Below are 23,484 nucleotides of genomic sequence, written 5' to 3' on the forward strand. Positions count from 1 at the left end.
GCGTTATGTAAAAAAATTAGGACATTCTAATCTAGAATCAACAACAGACTCAGTAGTTTCTAGGGCCGTTCAAAATCGAACCGAAACTGTTAATCCAATCGAACGAACCGAAGGCTTATTGGCTTATTGATATCGAATTATCGGAGTAATGGATGGTGAACGGATTGAGATCTTATAATTAGTGGCTTAACGATTTGGAGGAGAATTATTCTATTTTCTTATCGGATAAACCACTAACCCATTAAGAATTTTTATATTTATACTTTTACCCCGATTTATATAAAGTACTATTAAAACCTAAATGGCTAAATCCCTAATTCCTAATTCTCAATAGAACTGTCGTATGTCTGTAGCTAATGGCATTAGCAGTCGTCTAATTGGCTTCTAATCAGGAAAAGCTACTACAACTAACAGAGACAGTTTGATCTGTGCATTTGGCCATTTGATATTGATTGTTCAAAAATTTTCTAATTGGTTTAGCCGATAAACCATCCGATAACCGCGAACTAATTGTCAATTTGATATCAATTCGCCCGTTATCTTATTGGATGGCTAGCGGATTATTACATTTATAATCCGATAACCGATAAGCCGAACTGTTAAACGTGATTATCCGCCCGATAAGCACCCCTAGTAATTTCCCACAAGTGGGATTTGGGGAGAGTAAGATGTACGCAGCCTTACCCCTATATCTAATTTCCCACAAGTAAAGTTTGGGGAGGGCAAGATATACGCAGCTTTACCCTATATCTAGGTAAATATTTTCCTGAAAATCCAAAGAGTAGAAATGTAATTTAGATGGAGATAATGCATAACTACTCTCTCTATATATATAGGAAATGTCTTGCTTTTATATTGATCAATCCAAAATACTCGGGTTGAATTTTTTTCCAAAATACTTAGTTTTTTCTTTTGCCTAAAGGGACATTTTCTCCTCTAATATTTGTTACTCCATTTCTTTGAGAATTCTGCTTCAAAATTCGAATCATATATACTTTTGAATCCCTTTCACATATTCTTCATATAAAATCGAATATATTATAGCTGATTTAAAGTTAAATAATGTTATTGAAATTTTGACACACTTTTTAGATATAATTGTGATTGTTACGTTATTGTGTAACCTTTAAATATTTCAATTTTATTTTAAAATTGAATCACTCAAGTCACCTTGAAATCCCATCATTATATTTGAGATGGAAGGATGATAAATTAAAATAAGGTCAAACTAAGAAAATCAATAATAATCACATAGATTGAAAATAAAATTATATCGCTGTACAAATTAGGTAAAAGGGCAAAAAAGAAAAGGTCAAAGCAGAAGAGGGGGGGGGGGGCAAGAGTGGTAAATAACAGGAATAAAAAGGGTAAAAGTAAAGAAGGATGTGGGGTCATGGTCATCGGTGCGTGGAGGGAAAGCAACCGAAAGTTGAGGGTAAAGTGGCAGACAAAAACAAAACTAACCAAACAAAAACAAAAGAAAAAAACGGAAAATAGAAAGAAAAAGAAAAGAGAATAAAAAGGGAAGAGAACAAAGAGAGAAAAAATAGAAGAGTGTCACATCTCACTGACTGAAAAACCCTGTTTACAATCATGTCAGTGTTGTTTAGTACATTATCTTTACGAAGTAAGAATATTAATATATGACAATTTTTTTAAAATTAGATATGGAGTAAGAATATTAATTTGACTTCTCACCAAAGTAAATATCAAAAGAATGATTGAAAATTATTCTACTATAGAAATAGTTGTTTGTCTTCAAATGGTGATATTAGGATTTCAAAATCGACTTTCAGATTAAAGAAACTCTACAAAATTATTGTTTGCTTAAAATATCATATAAAAGTATACAAGATGAAATAAAGAGTTGGAAAATAAAGTATGTAGAAATTGAACTACATTCAGTCAGGACTATGTAATTTTATTTCTTGTTTATTTTCTATATTATTTTGGTTCATCAAGTCTAATTTTATGCTACTTTAATTTCTGACACTTGAAAAAAATTTACATTGCTTAAAAGTTGCATAAAGTAGTTTCTAATAAGTTGTAGAATATCAAATAAGTTTGTAATACAATCTGATATATTATCTCTAATTTCAATTTAAAATTTAAAATCTAATTTGAGAAGTACTTCAAATTTAAAAGTTCACTTTAAAAAAAAAACAATATAACTTTCAAATATTCTTTTCCATTCTCAACTTTAAATACGTTTTGTTTCAAATTTCAGTTACATATTGTCTCATTCGGTGACACAGTTCATGGACAGATTAAAAGGGTAAAAGGGTGTCCCTCCGTTCACTTTTAATTATCAAGTATTTTAAAAATTAAATTTTCAATTTTACTTCTTACTTTTCACATATCAAGAAAAAATAATTTTTTTATTTTATTTTATCCTTTAATATTAATTACTCCATGCAAGTCATTTTTCAAATATATTATTTAATATGAGTATTATGATAGATTATACACTTTATTTATTATTCCATCCGTTCCAGTTTACATGAACCTATTTCTTTTTTGACATGTTCCAAAAAGAATGATTCCTTTTTAAATTTAGAAATAAATTAGCTTAAATTTTCAATTTGATCATTAATAAGAGGATTTTATAACCACACAAATATTTTAGATCCTATTTTAACTTGTTTAGGATTATAAATTCAAAAAAAAATTTAAATTTTGTACTCATTCAAACCGATTCACGTAAATCGGAACGAACGAAGGTAATATTTATTAAGGGATTGCAAAGAAAACAATTGCGCAAGTAAAAGTGGTCAAAGGAGTAGTAATTTAAGTTGCGCTGAGTTCACAATGAAGTCAGTGCTAGTGGTCCATTATCTTTACTTAAAATTCCAAATTTGCCCTTCAGATATTTACTTTTCAATCCTCATCGGGTGTCAGCAGCGTAAGTCCACGTTTCCTTTAATAACAACTCCTCCTCCAATTTTTCTCTTTCTTCCGCTGCACAGTAATAGTTAAGAAGAAGTTTAGAAGAGAATAGAAGAGCCCAGGATTCTGTATCAGAGTCATCACAATTTGGGAAAAATCAATATCCGAAGAATCTCTTTCAACTGAGAGAATTAAGAAAAAGGGGTTTTAGAGAAGTGGATTAGTAGTGATGATAAAGGCTGTTTGGTAGTGATGATAAAGGCTGTTTGGTTGTGAGTATTATAATAATTCTATTTATTCATTTTTGGGTGGGATTAATGAATAGGGGAGGAATAGGAATAGGAATAGGAGGGCCAATGCGAAGGTCGTTTAAGGATTCTCTCAAAGTTCTTGAAGCTGATATTCAGCATGCTAATACTCTGTAAGTCCTGCTTCCTTTTTTTAAAAAAACCATCTTTTTTTCATTCTTCTTTTTTTGCTCTGTTTATCCATTTTTGTTGTTGTTTTCTATAATTTACTGCATATCCATAAAACCCTTTTGTGCACTATAGGATTTTTATGGTTCCACACCATTTTCAAGTCTACTTTTATTTTTCCCTTTTCTTTTGATATTTCGGTTCTCAAGTGTTTTTTTCTGTTTTTGATTTGTTTGCTGTCATATTTTGTTCAGAACGAAAATTTTCTGATATGGGTTTTTGTTTCTTGTTAAAAAATTTGAAGCTTCATTCTCTCTGATTTTTCTGCTTTTTGATTTTTATTTCTGACATTATTTGATTTTTTCCCCTTTCTTCCTATATGTTCTTTCGTTCTGGGGTTAGATTTGCTAAGATGTTGTGGCAGTGATGACACGTGTTTACCCTTTTGCTTTTCCTTTTTTTGTTTAACTGTGTTTAGAAGTGTAGCGCATTTGATACTATGGTTGTTATCAGTGTTTGTTTGGAGTTCACTTCTTTGATTGCTTCAAATAGAGATAAAGGTATCATTTTTAATGCTAATCTGATGCTTAGCTTGTAAAAGCCGCTAAACACTATTACATTATTATGATTATGTAGCCTTTGTTTATGATTCCAAGGCCTACCTTCATTTTAACTTTATCCATTATGATACCTGCTCCAAGGGAATTCTGCTGGGTTTTTTTAGGTGCGGTGGGGATGGGGGTGGGGTTATGGGGCCTGGAGTTGCATATTTGGGTAGAGTTTAATTAATTGGTTTTATACAACTGACAATGTAAAAATTTCTATACTATCATGTCATGTAAAAGAGTAATATAGTTAACCGTAATACGGCAGGTTACCAAATACAATATGTTAAAATATGGTGATAGCGTAAGGAGTTTAATAAGTTAAATCCATTCGTGTGAAGTTGTTTCTTTCGTTGAAAATTAAATTGTTGCAATGTGGTTACATAGCTAAACAATAGCAGAAGGAAGTAAATTGTCGCATTCTGTATTTTTCCTCATTTCAAGTTTTCCGTTTTCTTTTTCTCCCACCCTTTCCTTTATTTAGGGGTTTTTTAAATCGGTTAGGTTGGTTTGATGACTTTCCTTTGTTCTGTATGGTGAACATGTTTGTCTGGACCAGGTAATTCAGTGTTTATTTGGTCCTTCTATGTTTTGTCATTTAGAGTCTGATTGTTGGAATTTGGGGTGCAGAGCATCTGACTTTTCCAGAGAGTACGATGGAGCTTGCCTACAGATGCGAATGTCCTACAGTCCAGCTGCGCACCTCTTCCTTTTCTTAGTGCAGTGGACTGATTGCCACCTTGCTGGTGCCCTTGGATTATTGAGAATTCTAATTTACAAGGTCTGCATTTTCCTGTTCATGCATTGCTAAACCCCTCTATATCAAACTGTTTATTGTGTGCAATAACCGTGGCATTGGATCACTCTCTTGTTCCTTGCTCTAGGTTTATGTTGATGGCACCACAACCATGTCAACTCATGAAAGGAAAGCAAGCATTAGGGAATTCTATGGTGAGTTTCTACATTTTCCTTCATTTGATACAATCACGTAAACTCTTAAGATAAATTAGCTGTGCTGGATAATGGTTTCGAATAATCATTAATCTTGTGCAGCTGTTATTTATCCCTCCTTACTTCAACTTGAAAGAGGTGTTACGGATTCAGAAGACAAAAAGCAAAAAGCAGTTTGCTCGGAGAGATACAGGAGAAGAGATGATGAGGATTACAGACAGTCTTCTGACTCGGACATTGAAAGGGAAGACGAATGTGGAATCTGCATGGAAATGAACAGCAAAATTGTCCTTCCCAAATGCAATCACGCCCTGTGCTTGAAATGCTATCATGAATGGTATGTTCCATGTGTAAGATAGAAACTTCCTGTTAAGTTTAAACAATAGATTTGATAGTCAGTTCTCGAGTATGGAGCGTCTGGTAAATTTTATGCTACTTCTAAGAACATTAACTCTCCCATCCTACTCCACCCCCACAGTTAAAGTTAAGAAAATTCCTTCAGGAAAAGGAAAGGATTGTCACTGCTGGAGAAACTAGATAATCATAAGAAATTTAAGGATCTCTGCATAGGAGAAAAACTATTTCAGGTGTACTCATTTTATCCCCCTTCTTATGTATGTATAAATGCTTATATAACAGCCACCAAGTGCTTCTTGGTGTAGAAGTCCTGTGGATATTCCCGCTTTTTGGTAGTCTAGGGCTCTCGACAGCCAAGGCAGGTACAATTTAATAGCTAGGTCTAGGTTGTTAGGGTTAGGTCAGTATTTATTTTTTGTTTGCTTGGTAGCCACAGAATTTTAGGATATGAAAGTTTCCTTATTCAAGCTGATTTTTTGTACCTTAGTGTTTGAAATATATTATAGAGATGACAATGCTTGGGTAATTTTGTGCATCTGTATCTCCCCTTCCTTTTGTATTTGTGGCATTTGGTAATTTGTCATAATCAAATGTTTTGTAATATCAGTAACTAACAATGAACTTAATAAAAAACTAAAAAATCCACTAGCAATGAAATTACTGTGGCAATTTAAAAATTTATATGCTTCAGGCATGGTGGCAGTTTTCCCTCTGTGCGTAACGGCATAGTTGGGCATGAACATAGTAAAAGAGGACTACTTGAAGTGATATAGCCTTAAGATTAGGCTGGTCTGCTTTGTGTGCTTATACATTGCTCTTTTACTGTTATCGTTTTTAATCAAGTGATGCCTGTGTTAAAAAGTGCTCTATCCTAAATTTTTACTGTTATTCAGTTTATTGAGTGAGAGTATTGTTAGCTTTGAGCTCTGCATCAAACTAGAGGTCATCATGGAAACATCTTGTTTCCTCGGTATGTTCCAATGTTGCAGTCAGAGTGTTTATGATTTTTCCTGCTAACCGGTAACTCTGCATTGTCTGAGAAGGTGGATCACTGCAATACTGAGTTTGTGTCTTATTTTGGACATACTGTTCCGAGCTATTTTACGACCCCACACCCTGGGTGACAGGGAGAATGTTACCTAATAATAGGACCAAATGAATTATTGATGAATTTAAATGAAAAGAGGCAAACCTCATAAACTGAGGTTCTAACTGAATATATTTTCGGTGGCCCTTGCTAAGGAATGGACCTATTCTTTTGCCTTTGTATTTGGATCTAAGTTCGTTTGCTTGCTGATGAATTTTTCTTGTACAATGTCGAAATCCTGCAGTGACCTAGATATGCTGCGATTCTGCAGATTCCAAGGGGCTAATTTACAAGTGCGCACACACACACACACACACACACACATACTCGCGCTGCTCCTGGAACTTGTTTCCTAGTCCTTGTAAATATGCTTCTTCCCACTTAATGAACGTTCTGAATTGTAATGATAATTTGTAAAGATGTCTCTAGAGTCTTAGATTGGTGTCTTTCCATGGGGAACTGTTTCTTAGGGAAAGCGAGATAACAGTTTTCCCTGGTCCTCTAAAGTACTAGAGGAGGCATAAAGTTTCTGCTGGATATAAGTTGCTCTGTCATTCAATTACCTCGGAGTGGAGTAAATACGGTTCTGCTATATCTTGTTTTCTCTCCGTATTTCTGAAACCATCCCCCCCCCCCCCAACTATTGGTTCAGGAGTGGAGGAAAGTTTTTCCCTTCCTGGTTTTAGTACAAATATAGAATGGAAATCCTTTCTTGATCCTTCTCCCATTTAAAATGATCCTTTTATTCGAGAGCTTCCTTCTCAACCTTGGTGATCTATTCTACGTGCTCACCTCTTAGGCTTAAGATAGTAATTTCCTTCTCAATGGGATTTTCCCATCCGATATTTTCCTTTTAAGTGGAGTTTGCATTTCAATCGGCTGGGTGGCTTTGAATATTCTTATTTATCTAGGAAAATCATTATATCCTCCGTTCTATTTTATGTGGCACTCTTTCCTTTTTAGTCTTTTTGAAAACCTTTCTATATTAGAAACAATTCAATTTTGAACTTCCATTATACCCTTACTGACATGATTTTACAGGCGCAGTTTAAGATCACAAGTTTTAGAAGTCTTTCTATCTTCTTAAACTTCGTGTCCGGTCTAATACATTCACGTGAAATGAAACAGGAGGAGTGCCATATACTGGCACCAAATTTGCAGAATTGTGTCTTACAACCTAATGGGAAATTACTAAGAGGGGCGAAAGGGGAAAGCACTGTGGCATAGTTTTGTGGTCTGAGTATGCTAAATCGATTCTAATCTGTAGCAATTTGTAAATTGTATTGCAAATAATCAAGTTCTTATTGCATACGAAACTTGCTGCCATTTTTCTGTTAAAGGGGCTCTTTTAGGGAGAATAGCAGCTCTTGCTGGTGTTCACATATTTTTTAGTGTTGGTCGCTGCTGCACTTGCTTCAACTAGGAATTTGTACTTTATTTCTCTACAAAAAAAGTACATTCAGCATTTTATCTTATTGCTTGTCGAATTACTTACATATGATGTATGCTAAGAATGATCTAATACAACACATTGCAGGCGTTCAAGGTCACAGTCATGCCCCTTCTGCCGTGATAGCCTTAAAAGGGTAAACTCCGGGGACCTGTGGGTATACATGGATAACAAAGACGTCGTGGACATGACAACGATAACAAGGGAGAACCTTAGAAGGCTATTCATGTATATAGAGAAGTTACCCTTGATCGTGCCGGATAACGTATTTGACCACTATGACACTCATATAAGGTAGAGGAGCAATGCCCTAAAGACCAAGAAATTGGTTGCACTAGATTTAGAAATGCAGGTGGACTACTTTCCACTTTCTGAATTAGTAGAACCCGACCGCATCGGTGTGGTGCAGGGGTTGAAGCTAAGTTAGATTAGCCTGAAAAAAAGGAGCTTTTTAATTGCATCTCCTAATTTGTACATTCTTGTACAGGTTCCAGTTTACTTCTTGGAAGCACAGTACCCTTTTGTTGTTTGTTTCTAATCTTCAGCATTTGTTGTGGTTGCATTCGAAATATATGATATAGGATGTATTTAATTGCCAATTTATAACATTTCCTTTTCTTGCAAGCATTTTGAAGGATATAGCTGTTACGTTTAACCCAAGGACAAGAGATGGTTCAGAAAATTTGAAAATATTTTGGTGTTTCAAATACTGTAGAAAAAGTTTGCAAAGGTATCTTTTGTTTTTTTACGTCCCCATTCGAGAACCAAACTTCACACATTGTTTCTTCGGCACAAAGAATTTATTGACCATTTGTCTAACTATGAAGGTCGAATTATATATTTCGTTGAAAATAAAAACACAGACCAAGAAAATCTTACACACACCTCATGCTTACACCAATTTAATAAATTGCATAGCATGTCTTTAAATACATTGTTTATCGTTTAATCAGTGGATGATTAATATATATATTGTAGGAGTAATATGTATTTATCATTGATAATAATAACATAACTTAGTGTATCAATGCACATAACTTAGTGTATCATTGATAATAATGTTTATTTTATAGCATTTATCTCTAATTAATTAATACTTATTCCTACTTTAATTTTATCTATTATGATAAATCGACACAGTTAAAATGTAAATATTGAAACTGAGATTAATTTTTCCCTTTAAAGTGGAAATCCTAGTGAAAGACAGGCCACGTGCATGAAAAATAGAATGAGTTTGGGATTTTATTCAATGGAGCTTCTTTTGTATCCATGTTTGTGTTTCACATTGCGTTTTCAAGATTTTCTTGCATGTTAAGAATTAAGATTGTGGGTTTGAGCTGTTTTCTTGAATTAAGCATTATATTCGAGGTTACATGCAGTATTTTTAGGTATTGACAGTTTAGTATTAGGAATATTTTTGGAGTCCTTTTACCTTTTATTCGCAACTATCTGCATCTTGAATATAATGGGTGGTATTCTCAAGCTATAAACTTTTCTGTAAAGGTAATTCATTATTGTTCTCTTTTCATTTTGTCCCCCTTTTTCCTGAAAATGAACAATGAAGTTGCCTTTCTTAGATTAGGTATCTTGTACTTATGCCCTTATTTGGAGTTCTAATTTGTGAAAATCCAGCAGGATTCATGATTAAGTCAAAATTGGATAGTTTTTTCTAATTTCCGTTCCCTTAGTTTTGTGGAGTTATTATCATAGTTTTATGAATGGATTAGTTGGTTAGGAGTTGTTTGTTTTTGCTAGATGTAACTGATGGTGAAGGAATTGACCCTTTATGTATAAGCAGGCTAGACTTCCCATGTATTCAGTTTGAAAATAGTTTGACAGGGGATATAGAGATTGACAATAATATTAAATCAGAAAATAGTAAATATGGTATGTGCCTATTTGCAGTTGAGATTTGATCTGCCTGTTGAACATATAATGTCTTTATTACAATGGTGCGACAAGAGCCCCTTTTACAAAGTGCAAATTCCTGATATATACATAAGGTTCTCCGATGACATATGTTTTATTGTAGTTGAGCGACAGCTTAACTGATAGAGACAAGAGTAAACCTCCCGTTGACCATACTTTTATTATCTTCTCCTCTTATTTAAGCAAAGCAAAGCAGTCCCAATGTTTCCTTTGTAAACAACGAACATATAATGTTACAGAAATTAATGGATATTTGTTTGATGAGTCTTGGAGGAATCAGTCACAGAAAAACCTGTAGGCGCTGCAGGTCAATTTCAAATAGACCCAATAACAAGTGATTGAAATTGTTGAAGTGTTTGATGGAGCTCAAAATTTTAGGGGGAATCTCTTCTTATCAAATAGCTACAGTAATTAAACTGTGCAAAATTCTATTTGGACAGCAGTATTAACAAGAATCTGAGTTTCTTCCGTTGTAGTGATTAACTATGCATGAGAGCAGCTATGAAATCCTCATGATCATATGATTTTTCCAACTAGTTTATTATCAACAATGGAGTTAATCTTTTAATCACTGTATGAACTTTTTGCAATGAAGATATGAGGGGTTGTTTTGGTCAGCTTTGGACTGCCACCTTCCTCCACGATGCAAGTTGGCTGAAAATATTGATAGTTGCCTACTTTTTTGGCTCTTTCCTCAACCACAATCTCTTGCTCGCCATTCATGAACTCAGTCACAACCTCGATTTCTCCACTCCAGTCTATAACCGATGGCTTGGCATTTTTGCCAACCTTCCCATTGGCGTTCCCATGTCTGTTACCCTCCAAAAGTATCACCTTGACCATCATCTCTACCAAATGTAGATGGATTTGACATGGACATTCCGAGCCTTGCTGAAGCGCATGCTGTCAAAAACGTCGTCACAAAATCTATATGGGTTGTCCTCCAGCTCTTCTTTTAGCTCTCAGACCTCTCTTTGTCAAACCTAAACCACCCGGTATGTGGGAGTTCATCAATCTGATTATCCAGCTATGCCTTCATGGAGCCATGGTTTACTTTTGGGGCAAGAAATCCTTTGCATACCTGATCCTGTCTACTTTTGTTGGGGAAGGGATGCACCCGATGGCTGGTCACTTCATTTCCGAGCATTATGTCTTCAAGTCTGACCAGGAGACGTACTCCAATTATGGTCCCCTTAATCTTATGATGTGGAGTGTTGGATACCACAACGAGCACCATGATTTCCCGAGGATTCCTGGAAGCAAGCTCTACAAGGTGAAGGAGATCGCACCAGAATACTATGACAACTTGATGGCGTACAATTCTTGGAGCCAGGTCATCTACATGTATGTAATGGATCGTGCTGTAGGGCCTTTTAGCAGGATGAAGAGGAAGTTGTCTACAAAGACAAATGAGAAAGCTGAATAGATGGTGCTCTGCTGGTAATCTTTTCCTTTTCCTTTCTTTCCAGTCTTTGCAAGGGATATTTCCTAAGATCTTGTCTATTCTTTGATTCACCTTTTGTAATACTCTTATAGCAATTTGGTGTCAGATGTCATAGGTTCCATTCATGTATCAATGTCCAGCTCCATCTTTGATCATTTCTGTAACATCATTTGGAGTTCTCCCTGTAGCCATTTTTGGTCCTTCAGAATTCTTTGTAAACTTAAAGGAAAGTAAAATTTATATTTTAGCGTATAATATTGCCTCCTATTTACCAAATATATGAATAAAGTTGCAAAAGATAGGACTATACGCTGATAGTTTAGAGAATTTTTACACATCCTGTCACCTTTACTTGTTGTAGGCTTGTAGCAAGTAACCTACTTCATTTTCAAGAATACAGATTCCTATTTTTATGGAGTTTTACCTGTAGATATCTTTGACTGACTTAATAGTGTAAAGATTTACACTGCCGGTGTATTTAAGCTAACCTCTTCTTGAAACTATTACAACAACAACATACCCAGTGGAATCTCACAAGTGGGATCTAGGGAGGATAATGTGTACACAGACGACCTTACCCCTACGTTAGAGAGGTAGAGAGACTGTTTCCGGTAGACCCTGAGTTCTACCGAAAAATATTACATCAAAAGTTAATAAGATGTTAGCAAATTTTATTTCTGAAATGGCCAGACGACCCCTTACCGTTATAGATTTCAAGTACAAGGGATGTTAAACCCCACATTTGTGCAAATACCAAAGCTTGTTTGAGTAAAAGCAATGAGATTTTTCAATATCATCCTGAGATAGCGAGAGTTATCACTGAAAGATGTCATTCATTTGATGACAAATAAAAAAGTTTATAAAATATTCCAACAAGTCTTTTTGAATTAGAAGAGCAAGAAGTGGAACTAGAAGAAAACTTTCTTTGACATCAAGGATTAACAATTTATTTCTACCTCGCGTTTCCCCCATTATTTTAGTAGTTCATATTAATCTATCAGTGGAGATGGTTAGCTCTTTCATTTTCTTTGTTTCCTTTCTCTTTGTTCAATATTCAATATTTATAATTTATAGAGAATGAAAACAAATATTCAAATATTTGTATTGGCAATAGCGTATTCGACAAATATAATTCATTGTGATAATTCATTGTGATACTGAAAACATCAAAATGGTACTATTAAATATACATTGTGGTCTTATCTATTTCTATAAAATTCATTCTTAAGAAATTGGAGAAGCTACATAGCATAACCAATATTCCTAGCTAAACTGCCTAGGCAGGTTATATCTTAGTCCCAATCTCCAAATTTCAAGTTCAATATTTGAGTTGTGCTACTAAGTGTTGCCTCAGCAACCTTCCTCCCATAAAGGAAAGCTTCATTCACTTCAGCTTCTGCAAAAACTGGAAAACTTCAATAACTTAAATGCTAAAAAAAGTTTCAAGAGTTTCCATTTTTAGTATGGATCTAACCTTTTCTCTTCCAAAACTCAAACACTCTTGTAGACTGGTTCACCAATAACATATGGTGGATACACTGTAGCTGGTGGCAGTTCTGGTGGGCGCAGAAGTGGAGACCATGTTTCTGAATATTCACCTTCATTCTCATTACTATACTCCTTAACTTTCCCAATAATTCTTAGCATTATAGCAAATAGCATAGAACACCCCTGCTTATCAAAAAATTTTGATCAAGAACCACATAACATAACGGACGCAAAAAATACTGAAATTTCTTCAAGGGGTCTTTTCTTACCTGTGCTAGAACACTAAACAGGGCAATCCATCGGAAGAAATCCTTATTCGATATCACAAACTCCTTGAACTCATCAAACCTTCCTGATGGATCTTCTGGTAAATCCTGATTAGGTAAAAAAAAAAACATAATCAGAACATTGGAGAGAAGCAACGAGGTTCTTTTGTCGATGCCTTGGTCAATAGAATACAGAAAGCTAACTTGAATAACAACATGATAAAGATTTCTTAGATGCATACCTTCTCCCACTCATCATTCAACAAAACATCAGCTGCCATTACACCCTCTGATAGAAGCAGCACAAATATGATGAACATATACTATAATTATTGTTAAGGTCCGTTCTTTTGATCTCTTCCTATGCAGCTTCTTTCCTACAAGCATATATGAGAACTATAAAGAAGAAGGATACAGAAGAGAGGCAATAGTAGTTGCCAGAGTGTGCAGCAACATGGCCAAGGCAAGTGATAGCACACAAAGCAGTGCCAATACCAAGAAATGCATGGATGTACCTGTCATGATTTCAGCAGTATTAGCATTTCTTTTATGCCAAGACTGTATTATTGGCAAGGAGTTAAAATTAGGGGCAGAGCTACATGGTCTAAAGGGAGTTCAATTTAATCCTTTTCACCGAAAGATATACTGTGCAAATAGTTGAATCCCCTTGATATAAGTGAAGTATCTAGCGGTGTAGAGGCAAAGGTGGTTCAAAAATTAGTTTAGGTCGCAGGTTTGAATCTCAGGTGTGACATTTTTACATTCCTTTGAATTTCCTTGTGAGAATTTCAGAACAAACTAGGTTGTGAAAGTAATACCACTAAGTTGAGAACTCACCATGGGAAATGATCGTAATCAGGGGATGAATGTGAGTCCGCAGCATCACGCTGCCAAACTCTAATCATCCATATACCATAAAAAAGCATTGTAGTACCCAGACATCCTATAGTTAAATTTGTGAACTTGAGGGACCATTGCAGGCAAACTTTCATAGGTCTTACCATCTTGTACTTTAAGGAGTAACTCTTCACTCTCTTGACTGGGAAATTAGAAGAGCACTAGCTCTTAAGTTTGAAATGATAACTTTGAGGAATGCATGACAGAGCATATTTGTTACATTTATAACTGTTTGGAGTCTTGATTTGTAAGAAATTAGGATATGCAAGAATTTCCCAGGTAGATAGGAAGGAAATTTCCAAGAAAGAGCTTATTCTTTGTACTTTTGTTGAGGGACCTACTCAATTATCAGTTGCTTGCTTTTTTTGTATAACCTGAAAATTGGTTGCCAAATATGTGGACAGATAACAACTGTCTATTTCGATAATTATGTTATTGCCAAATGATTCTAAGTAGATATAGTGTTTGGCGACTGCAATTAGTTAGCTCAGGCCGTGAAATATGATGTGATGATATAAATGGAAAAGATACAGAATGCCTTCATCGTAGCCCAAGCCACTGATATGTTTTGTCTGACAGATTGAAAAGGTTCTTTTAGGTTACCTTTCCTTTCTTTTTCTTTATTTAGCTGTGTGAATTCTCTTAAGAAATTTCCTCCTCTCGCTACCAAAGAAGAAGAAAAAAGAATATTAATTGGTAGAATTGGGTTTTACTTCATAACTACCGCTACGATGGAACCACTGACAGAGTCTAGAATATCTAAGCATCTGATGCTTAGAAGAAATAATAGCATCATGAAGTCGTAGTATTGTTATTTATATCTATAACTCTATCCAAAAGCTAATATATTTGTCACTGGAAACATTTCACTGCCAACATTAAAGAGCATATACAAGGGAAAGATTATCTGTAATATCATGTAGCATTTTTGTTTTCCTTTGATCAAAGATATTTCTAATCTAGGTTGACCAACAATCATTCGACAGCACTTTTCTTCAATAATGTTTAAACCCCAAATTTTTAATAAGAAAGAAGGCAGCTGAAGCGCAATAAAAAGATACACCCGCAGCAAAATTCATCTACAGCACGGCAACCAGTTAAAACATATTAGCAGTAACACCCCTCATCAATCTTCCTTGCCGTACAAAATGAAGGCCATCAAAAAATAATGAGCTATTGCTTTTGACGACGAAGGATTTCCTTCATCTCTGTCAAAATATCAGCCTTCACTATGATGCGCATTTGCTTAGAGTCCTCCCACAGTAATCCTCCATATTCCCTGGCAAAATCACATGCAGCCTCAAACACATCCTACAGTTATGTAAACAAAAACAATCATGTCATATAGCCATAAATATTAAAACCAATCAAAATTAAGTTTGTAATGCAAATAACAATTATCTTGGCACTCACTCTAGAAGGGAATTCATCGTAGAGGTGGGCGGGCATCATCTCAACCCGATTCAGATCTGATTCCCACAATCTAATCTGGCATGAGAAAGTAGTAGTTGAATTAGTTGACTTGAAAAGAACTTGTTTTCCTAATAATCCTTTCATCAGTATTTGTCAATGAAGACATATACTGTTGAATTGGTTTAACAGCTTCTGGTTGGCCACAATGATGGGAATGTGATACTACTCAAGAATATATTCTACCAATGAATCAGTCTAAATAATAAATGGGGTCCAATCAGTAATCATCCATCAAATAACCAAAATGTATTTTTTATTACTAGAGCTTTACTGTCATTCAATTTCAATGCGCTATGAAATAGTAAGAGAAACCTGATCAGTAACATTCTCTGGCACGGATGGTATCCTCTCTGCAACCCTAGGATGGGCATTCTGCTGAAGGAAAGAAATTATCTGCAAAGCACCACAGCAGTCAAATACTTCAAGTGAAAAAATTGTATTGCAACTGCTCAATTATAACCACGTCCAGATAGAATACCTTATAATTCTACTTGAAACATTTGGCAAATCATCGTGACTTATTGTTCCCCTTTTTTTTTGAGGGGATAAACCAGTCAACATGACATTTAACCTAATACATTTGATAGCTATGGATAAGGATAATTGGAACTTGAATACACATTACGATCAACACAAGCAAAGGTTTCTACTTTTCATATTAAGAGCCCGTTTGGACCTAAGAAATTTTTTCCTTTTTTAAAAAAAAATTCACTTTTTTTCAAAATCAGTGTTTGTTCATAAAATTTCCAATTTTCACTTGAAGATGCATTTTGGAAATTTTCAAAAATTTGAAAAACTCCAAAAAGCTGTTTTTCAAAATTTTCACTCAAATCACTCACAAAACTTCAAAAACAACCCAAAATTATATTCATGTCAAAATGCAACTCTAAATTTCCAATACCGTTTTCACTTGAAAAAAAATTTCACCTTGTTTTGGAATTTTACAATTCTTATGTCCAAACGCCAACTTAACCTTTTCAATTATACAGAATTAAAAATCCAGAAGTCAGTAAGAATATAGCACCAGAAGCACAATACTTCCTGTAATTCACATGCTTTCAAGCATGTACTAGTTAAGAAAGGTGCACCAATGTAAATAACATTAGACCAGATAAGTACATTGAGGGACCAGACACAAAACTATAAGAGAAACATTCTTCAGAGGTCTGCCATTAAACAACTACCAACATCGACCAGCTAATCAAGATTTTTTTTTCTTTAGCAATAGCAGCTGATAAAGAATTAATAAGAATCTCTGACAAACATGTCCCGCACTATCAACCTCCTTCACCTTTTGCTTTATATAAAATATGGCACTCCAAATACAGTTCACTTTCTCAGATATTTTTTAATTAGTCGACTCCAAAATAAGACAATGCTTGTCAATAAACAAAATAGCAGCTGAAACTTGCCTGCTCAGCAGTAATGCCATTTTGAAAAGCTTTATACAAACTTTCTTTCGTAATAGCACCGACAATGAGATTTGGAAGCTGGTACTCCACCCTGTATTTGCAGCTAAATTTTGTTACTCAAGAGAGTTCAAACACAAAAGTGAAAGAAGAGAGATCTACTGCTAGAAAATCAGCACTCAACAGCCAAAAAGAGTATTAGGCGTAGCACATAGATTTAAAAATTCAAAAGAGTAATGCATTTCTTGACGAGCACCAATCCACCACATAAAGGTCGTGATGGTATTCTTACCAATTCCAACAAAATGAAACAACAGATGCTAATACTTTCAAGAGATAAGAGAGTTGGCGCTTATTGCCCTTATGTTCTTTTTTTCCCAACCAAAGGACAGAAACAAACACATGCAATGGAAGAAAGTAACCGCGTACCTTGCAAAGAGGCGTAGGATCTCACAGTGTAATTTTGATGTTGAATATGCATACAACCTGAAGTTTGTTTCAATAACGATAAATCCCTGATGAAAGGGGGAAGGAAGGAAATCAATAGATGTGTTTCCAGCCAGTAAGGTATCATTGAACTCATCCCACCATTACTAAAACGAATTCGAGAACTTAAATCTGGATGACAGGAAGCACAAAATTCTAAATTTCTGATTCAGAATTTGCCGTTTTAAGAAAATTGTAATGCTAAAGATGGAAAACAAATAAATAAAAATGGACTGCTATGTAGCTTGACCCAACCACTCTAGAGAATGCTTATATGTGCATCATACCTGTTTCCTGGATGTTGTATCTGCTAAGCTAATTGACAGATTGGTGGCAAGTTTGGTGGGAATAAACCAACTCTCTTTCCTTCCCTAAAAAACAACAAATAGATAAATAGGATTCCATGAACATCATGGAAAATAAAAGCTCCATTCATTCTGGAGAGACCATTGATGGGACAATTAGTAGTATTCACCTGCTGCAGCTTGACCAGTCCCAAATCTGAAAGGTCCTTAGTTATACTTCGCTGGATATCAGTTAATGTGTTTGTATTGTATGCCTATATAATTCAAAAAAATACAAAAATCAAGCATCCTCAGAAAAAAAGGATAAATAACAGCAGAACTTAGTGCTCCAGAACCAACTAAAATCCATACATTCATAATTAAAAGGATGGTGTCATTTACTACAGTTCTGGGGCAAAATTAGTCCAAAATGTGCTAGCTCTGTCTAGTAATACCTTGCCAGTAACATGAAAGCTTAGCTCCAACAGAAATGCAATAAGATCTGCTGAATCCACACCTCGCTCCTTCATTATTATGAGAAATACAGTGTAAATAATTAAGTAAAAGTCATAAGTCGTCATTTATAGAATTTGAGTAAAACACAACATCTATTCAACGTTATGGTCATAGGCACAGTATCTTTCCAACCAAGATCTTAAATAATAGAGCGAATACATTCCAGAATATTGGTCGCATTGACTAATTTATAGTTAAGAAATAAAGGAAACATTAGATAAAGGAAAGAGTGAATAAAAATATGAGATGAAGAGCAGTAAACTCAGAGGTGGAAGCTATGAGCTCAATTCAACTATGTTTCAATCCCAATGAATTTTATATGAACCCCAGTATGACTGTATCCATTCCGCTTTATTCTTCAGCATTCAAATGATTCATCAAAGTTTGACTATTTTTACGTGGGACGTCAACTTCCCGCAACACTCTTTCTTTATCTGAGCATGGGACTGGCATTGCTTCGTGAAGCTTACATATGCGGAATAGGCAGCAAGAATGACCAGCTCCCTAAATTGGCAGGCAGAATAATCTGCTCTGAAATTACTTTTCCCACCTACCGCCTTATCTTCAAAGTCTCTCAGAACACTTGTCAACGAAGTGAAGTACAAGCAACTATTAAATGTAATTGGATTTCAAAAAATGAATGCTGTTTTCCATGAAAGAGCTAACAAGAGAGAAGAGAGAGAAAAGGAAAGAGGTAAAATGAGTTCTATGAATAAAACATCAAGAATTATTACCTCAGCATTTGTTATGTACTCCCTGATGATGTACCAAAGCTGTGCATTTGTGTCCATCAGCTGTTATACACGATGGTCAATAGAACTTCAAATGAGATATTGATTGACTGAGATAATTTAGTGACTCGTACCAGGAACTGGAACCCACTTTCAGTCAACCTTGGAGGTTCCCTCTCATCTCTGCTTAAGAAGGCATGAACTCATTGAGGTTATGTCAATTACTACAAAAATCATCCAATCATACGTGAACACAGCACTATACATATATGTGTGTGTTCAAAATTTATCAAAAATACTACACTTGAAAGTACCTCTGACTTAAAAGGCCACGCTGGAAAACTTTCATCATTGAAGAGCTTATGTTTGTGGTCTTTCCAGCTTCACTGGAGCTTATAAGATGCAGCAGAAAGCACTGGTTGCCACAGTTGCAAGTCATAAAAAGAGTTGCCAAAATTATAGTCAAGCTGCAGATTGATCAAGATGGAGAGCAAAGTAGATCGTCTCACAACATATTATTACATATTCTGAACTCTCCAGCAAGATGAAAATACAAGAATTACTAATATAATGCAATTCATACCTCCCATTGTTCAACAGCATATGCCTCTAACTCCTCCAAGCTAGGAAGCCTCACAGTGATATTAGAAGGCATTGGTTCCCTTGGTAAGACTCCACTACAGTAATTGAACTCACAAGTCATCATCCAAAATTTTCAACTTACAGATCAAGGATAGGAAAGAAATATTTCAACATCAACTCACTTTTTTTCCGGAAAATGAAAGAAAATTCCAAAACAAATTTAAAAATTTGAAGATATTGAATAATTTTGCAGGAGCTTATTCACTAAGTCTCGTAAATAATAAGGCAAAGGATTCAACGCTCCAGCAGAAAATTTCTGGTCCTTTTTTGCTTAAAAATGCAAAAATTGGAAAACACATGTCCGTCAAAGTAGAAAATATTACCACAACAAATCTCTATATCAAGTCTAGCACCTTCTAGTTTAACCAAGGGTCAATATAACAGGGTCGAATTGCAAATTGAAGCTGAATTTTGAATTGCAGCATGACAAGATTAAGACGCCAGTCACACAGCACGAATAAGACAAACATATACACAACTGAGAAGATACTTCTCCAACAACAACAATAACAACTATGCCTCAACACCAAAATAGTTTTTTCTTTTTCCTTTTTCGCTGAACAGTATGCCTCAATTCCAAAAGAGCCAAAATCTTTGGAGTTTTAAGTGAAAAGTGCAGTTAAAGTGCAGGCACCAACAACAATCACGCCTCAGTCCTAAACAAGTTGGGGTCGGCTATATGAATCATCGCTGACCACGTCACTCCATTTAAACTCATCGCATGCCAATATTATGCACATACGAATAGAAAATATTAGATGCTATGTATACAAATAAAAAGTATTAGAAGCACCAATGAAAAAAATAAAAATATAGAAATGTAATGCAAGAAAATGTAACTATACACACAAACAATAAGAATGGGAAAACTACAATAAAGCTATATATTTGCGGTTGTGCCATTAAAAACAGAACCCATTGGTGAAGGTGCACATGCCTTAGCACCTTGACTCTTACCCCAAACCACCGATTAAGCGAAGAGCATAACTGGGCTTCTCCGAGCTTCAGCATGCTTTAAACGAGTCTTTAAGAACAATGATTTATTCAACTCTATTTGGGTTTATTCCAATACGCAATAATTTATCTTTTAAGACAAATTAGGGAAAATAATAATGGTCACACACCATTTGGCTCAACCCCAAAACCACAAGTAAGAGTCTTGCGCTCTAATGACTGGAAGGTACTTATACGCTCCAACAAAACTGTCAGCCTACTTTAAAACATAGCAGTAAATTCAAAGACAGCAGCTCATCATAACTCCCTAATCCAATAATGACCAACTACTGGAGATCCTTTGAGCGAGAGATAGACTCTGTGTGTGTGTGTGTGTGTGTGAGAGAGAGAGAGAGAGAGAGAGAGAGAGAGTACATCTTAAATCTACATTACAAGTTGGCATGCCTTCTACCCAAAAAAGAAATGAAATACTGAATACTGAATAACCAAATAAAGATTGTTCTACTACAAAAGTGTATCAAAAACTGATGGGATGTGTTAACAAACAGATGAATTCGCAAAAACTAGTTACTGGATGGAGCAAGTTTGGACTTTAGCTTTCTCCCGGAGTTTAACTTTTGACAATGCACTGTGATAACCAACAGAAGAAAGCAAAACTGTAGTAGATGCTATTGCAACTTGTGCTCCTCTGTTTAACTATTTCCTTATTGTTCCACATGTATCTTTCTTACCTAGAATTTCATAATGTTATTCTTGTTAGAACTGGTCATGCTGCTTGGAACTGGGATTAATAGGAATGGAGTCTGGTGTCCGCATGATTTAAGTGCCCACTGCCTAGTAATTCATCTAATTGTGCATATACTTTCATTTTTTATACCAGTAGTCTCAAAGAAGGCCCTTTTAAATCGTTAACTACCTAAAGAAAAGTAAAATACACAAGATAAGGAAGCTTACCCATGGACTATATGCTTCTGAAGATTAAATTGAAATTTTGGATTTAATTGATACATCGCTTCCTTCTTCCTGTAAAAATCAAAGAAAATGGCAGCGGCCAACAATCAAAAACTAACTAAAACAACAAAGTGAAAATTGACAAGAAACTAGAGCCAATTAAATTGAATTTGAACTTGGGGATTAACAGTGTCTTCAGCAAAGAAATAATAAACCGCCCTGACCAGTTAACTATCATCCCAATAATTGCGGCACAATTTCAATAACCTACAATTCTATAACTTATGAAGAGGAAACTATTACTGCAACAGTTGAGGCATGACACAAAAAACTAAAACTTCTATAATGCTTATAAAAGCAAAACTGCAACATGAAAACAAAATAAAGCTAAGCAAGCATTGGGATTTCAAGATATTCCCTTTGATCATGATTATTTTGAGCAAGGTTCTAAACTAGCTCACATGTCATCATTTAGAGTGCTAGAGAAAAACATGAAAACAAGATAAAGAGCAAGTAAAAGGTAAATAGAAATATAGTACGTTAGGATTTAGAAATTAATGTCTTTAAATACTAGAAATCTGAGAATACAAAGCTGCCTAAACACCTTGGTTTAAGCGCACTCCAGCACTTTCTGTTTTCAGAAAAAGGTAAATATTTCATTATAACAATAGCCTCTGGGAGACGCATATTACAAATATATTCATGATAGTGATCCCTTCTCCATCAGATGCTCAAGAACTTCCAAGAAAATCAATTCGTAAATAAGTTCCAACCCCCCTATGCTACTGGACAGGAAGTATTGCAATTGCCAGCAAAGGCTAACTACCACGTTCATTACTAAAATTGGAATAAACAGCATTAATCAAGAAAATAAAATAGCAGCTATCAAGAAAGAGAAGGATCTGCTCAATAACCTGTCAAATGTTTCCGTCATTACCCTCAGCTGTATCAATCTATCAATGGCAACTTTATGCTTTGAGAATCCATCTGGAAGCACCGACTCCTCCATTGACTTGGCCGAGATTGGTATGTCTATATACAACAATTGTAGCACATACTTCTTTGCTAAGGGAGGTAATGATCTGGCAGAAGAAATGAATAAAATAAACACCTAAAACAGCATATTTCTAAATACTATAACCAAAAGAGATTTTTGTTTCCGAATAAACTAGTACCTTTTTTGCCTACCAAAAAGAAAGATATTTTTTTTTCATTTTTTTCAGTATCTACAAGTAATCATGAGCATGATTAATTTACAAATTTACATCACATCAACAAGGTTTTCTAGAACTTATTTTGTTCATTAGATTCATCATATTCCATATATATTCTCTTTGTAGAACTACATTTTATCAGATTCAAAAAGACAATCGCATCCACAGTCATACTTCTTGTCGGTTCCCATAATATCTCCTTGCTATAGCCCAAGGAACCACTGAACTAAATAATAAGTAATAGTAATATTTTTCTCAAATTGTTCAACATTATATATTTTGTCTTGTGTGTATTATACTTGTGACTAGCTTGAAGTTCATTTCTCCAGAATAATAAGCCCAAAGAGAAATCAAATTTCTTTTGCATCCAAACTTACACATTACTTATCAAACATTGGAAAACACAATTGTGAAGATTACATCTAATTTTAATTGCAAAATTAAATAAAAACGGCAAGATTAAGGATTAACTCAATATGAAACCGAAGTTTGCACATATAAAAATGGCTATGCAACAAAAAAAAAAACTCTAACCTGAGGATGGCTTCACAGATAAAGGAATTGTCGTAGAGCATGTCGAGCTTCACTGCAGGCAATGAAGCCACCATGTCCATGAAATTCCTGGCCACTATCTTCACTTGTGGCATTGTTCCCAATCTCTGTTTTGGATCAAATTAGGGTTTTTAATTTCAGTTTCTCAACCTAGGGTTTAACTCTGATGATTCTATGGTACTTTCGCCAATATATTCATACGAATCATGACAAAGAAAAGTGCAGATTATGAAGTAAACTCGAGCAAGCTCAAGCGATGAAAATCGAAAAGTTCTTTGATTCTTGCGATTTGGGCCAGTTGCTCTTGGACTTTCTAGCGTTTGCTTTGGATTTCAAGTTTGGGCCTTCGAGATCGAGGGTGGAATTATTTCGTTTTGTATTTTGTTTTTTTTTACCTTCATAAATTACGTCTATGACAATTAGAAGCTTTTGTTTTCAAAAACATGTGAAAACAATTTTTCGAAAAGATTTTGAAATGTTTATTCAACTAAAAATT

General features: G+C 34.9%; 3 protein-coding genes and 1 pseudogene across 4 annotated transcripts; 2 read left to right on the forward strand and 2 right to left on the reverse strand.

Moving 5' to 3' along the window:
• Nucleotides 1-2,979: 2,979 nt before the first annotated feature.
• On the forward strand, nt 2,980-8,376 carry LOC107781208 (E3 ubiquitin-protein ligase AIRP2). The gene is made up of 5 exons (XM_016601878.2): nt 2,980-3,307; nt 4,538-4,688; nt 4,792-4,858; nt 4,961-5,195; nt 7,840-8,376. Exons 1-5 carry the CDS (start codon nt 3,204-3,206, stop codon nt 8,048-8,050), a joined length of 768 nt encoding a protein of 255 aa, XP_016457364.2. The 5' UTR covers nt 2,980-3,203; the 3' UTR covers nt 8,051-8,376.
• A 1,764-nt stretch (nt 8,377-10,140) lies between these two features.
• Nucleotides 10,141-11,243, forward strand: LOC107781206 (sphingolipid delta(4)-desaturase DES1-like; annotated as a pseudogene).
• A 1,000-nt stretch (nt 11,244-12,243) lies between these two features.
• Nucleotides 12,244-14,009, reverse strand: LOC107781207 (tetraspanin-19). Of its 2 annotated transcripts, none has more exons than XM_016601877.2 (6): nt 13,717-14,008; nt 13,295-13,394; nt 13,122-13,202; nt 12,883-12,987; nt 12,600-12,796; nt 12,244-12,521 (listed from the first exon to the last, which is right to left on the reverse strand). In XM_016601877.2, exons 1-5 carry the CDS (start codon nt 13,881-13,883, stop codon nt 12,617-12,619), a joined length of 633 nt encoding a protein of 210 aa, XP_016457363.1. In that variant the 5' UTR covers nt 13,884-14,008; the 3' UTR covers nt 12,244-12,521; nt 12,600-12,616. The 2 variants fall into 2 exon arrangements, with proteins under 2 accessions (XP_016457363.1, XP_016457362.1); XM_016601876.2 differs by having other exon boundaries at nt 12,393-12,530; nt 13,717-14,009.
• A 558-nt stretch (nt 14,010-14,567) lies between these two features.
• Nucleotides 14,568-23,272, reverse strand: LOC107781205 (general transcription and DNA repair factor IIH subunit TFB2). The gene is made up of 15 exons (XM_016601873.2): nt 22,971-23,272; nt 22,137-22,304; nt 21,226-21,294; nt 19,259-19,352; nt 18,990-19,090; nt 18,810-18,858; nt 18,679-18,738; nt 17,884-17,952; nt 17,620-17,703; nt 17,432-17,515; nt 17,088-17,173; nt 16,662-16,752; nt 15,562-15,642; nt 15,190-15,264; nt 14,568-15,087 (listed from the first exon to the last, which is right to left on the reverse strand). The coding sequence occupies exons 1-15, from the start codon at nt 23,081-23,083 to the stop codon at nt 14,950-14,952; spliced, it is 1,362 nt and encodes a 453-aa protein (XP_016457359.1). The 5' UTR covers nt 23,084-23,272; the 3' UTR covers nt 14,568-14,949.
• Nucleotides 23,273-23,484: the final 212 nt, after the last annotated feature.

The sequence above is a fragment of the Nicotiana tabacum genome, chromosome 3 (assembly GCF_000715075.1).
Source record: "Nicotiana tabacum cultivar K326 chromosome 3, ASM71507v2, whole genome shotgun sequence".
Lineage (NCBI taxonomy): Eukaryota > Viridiplantae > Streptophyta > Magnoliopsida > Solanales > Solanaceae > Nicotiana > Nicotiana tabacum.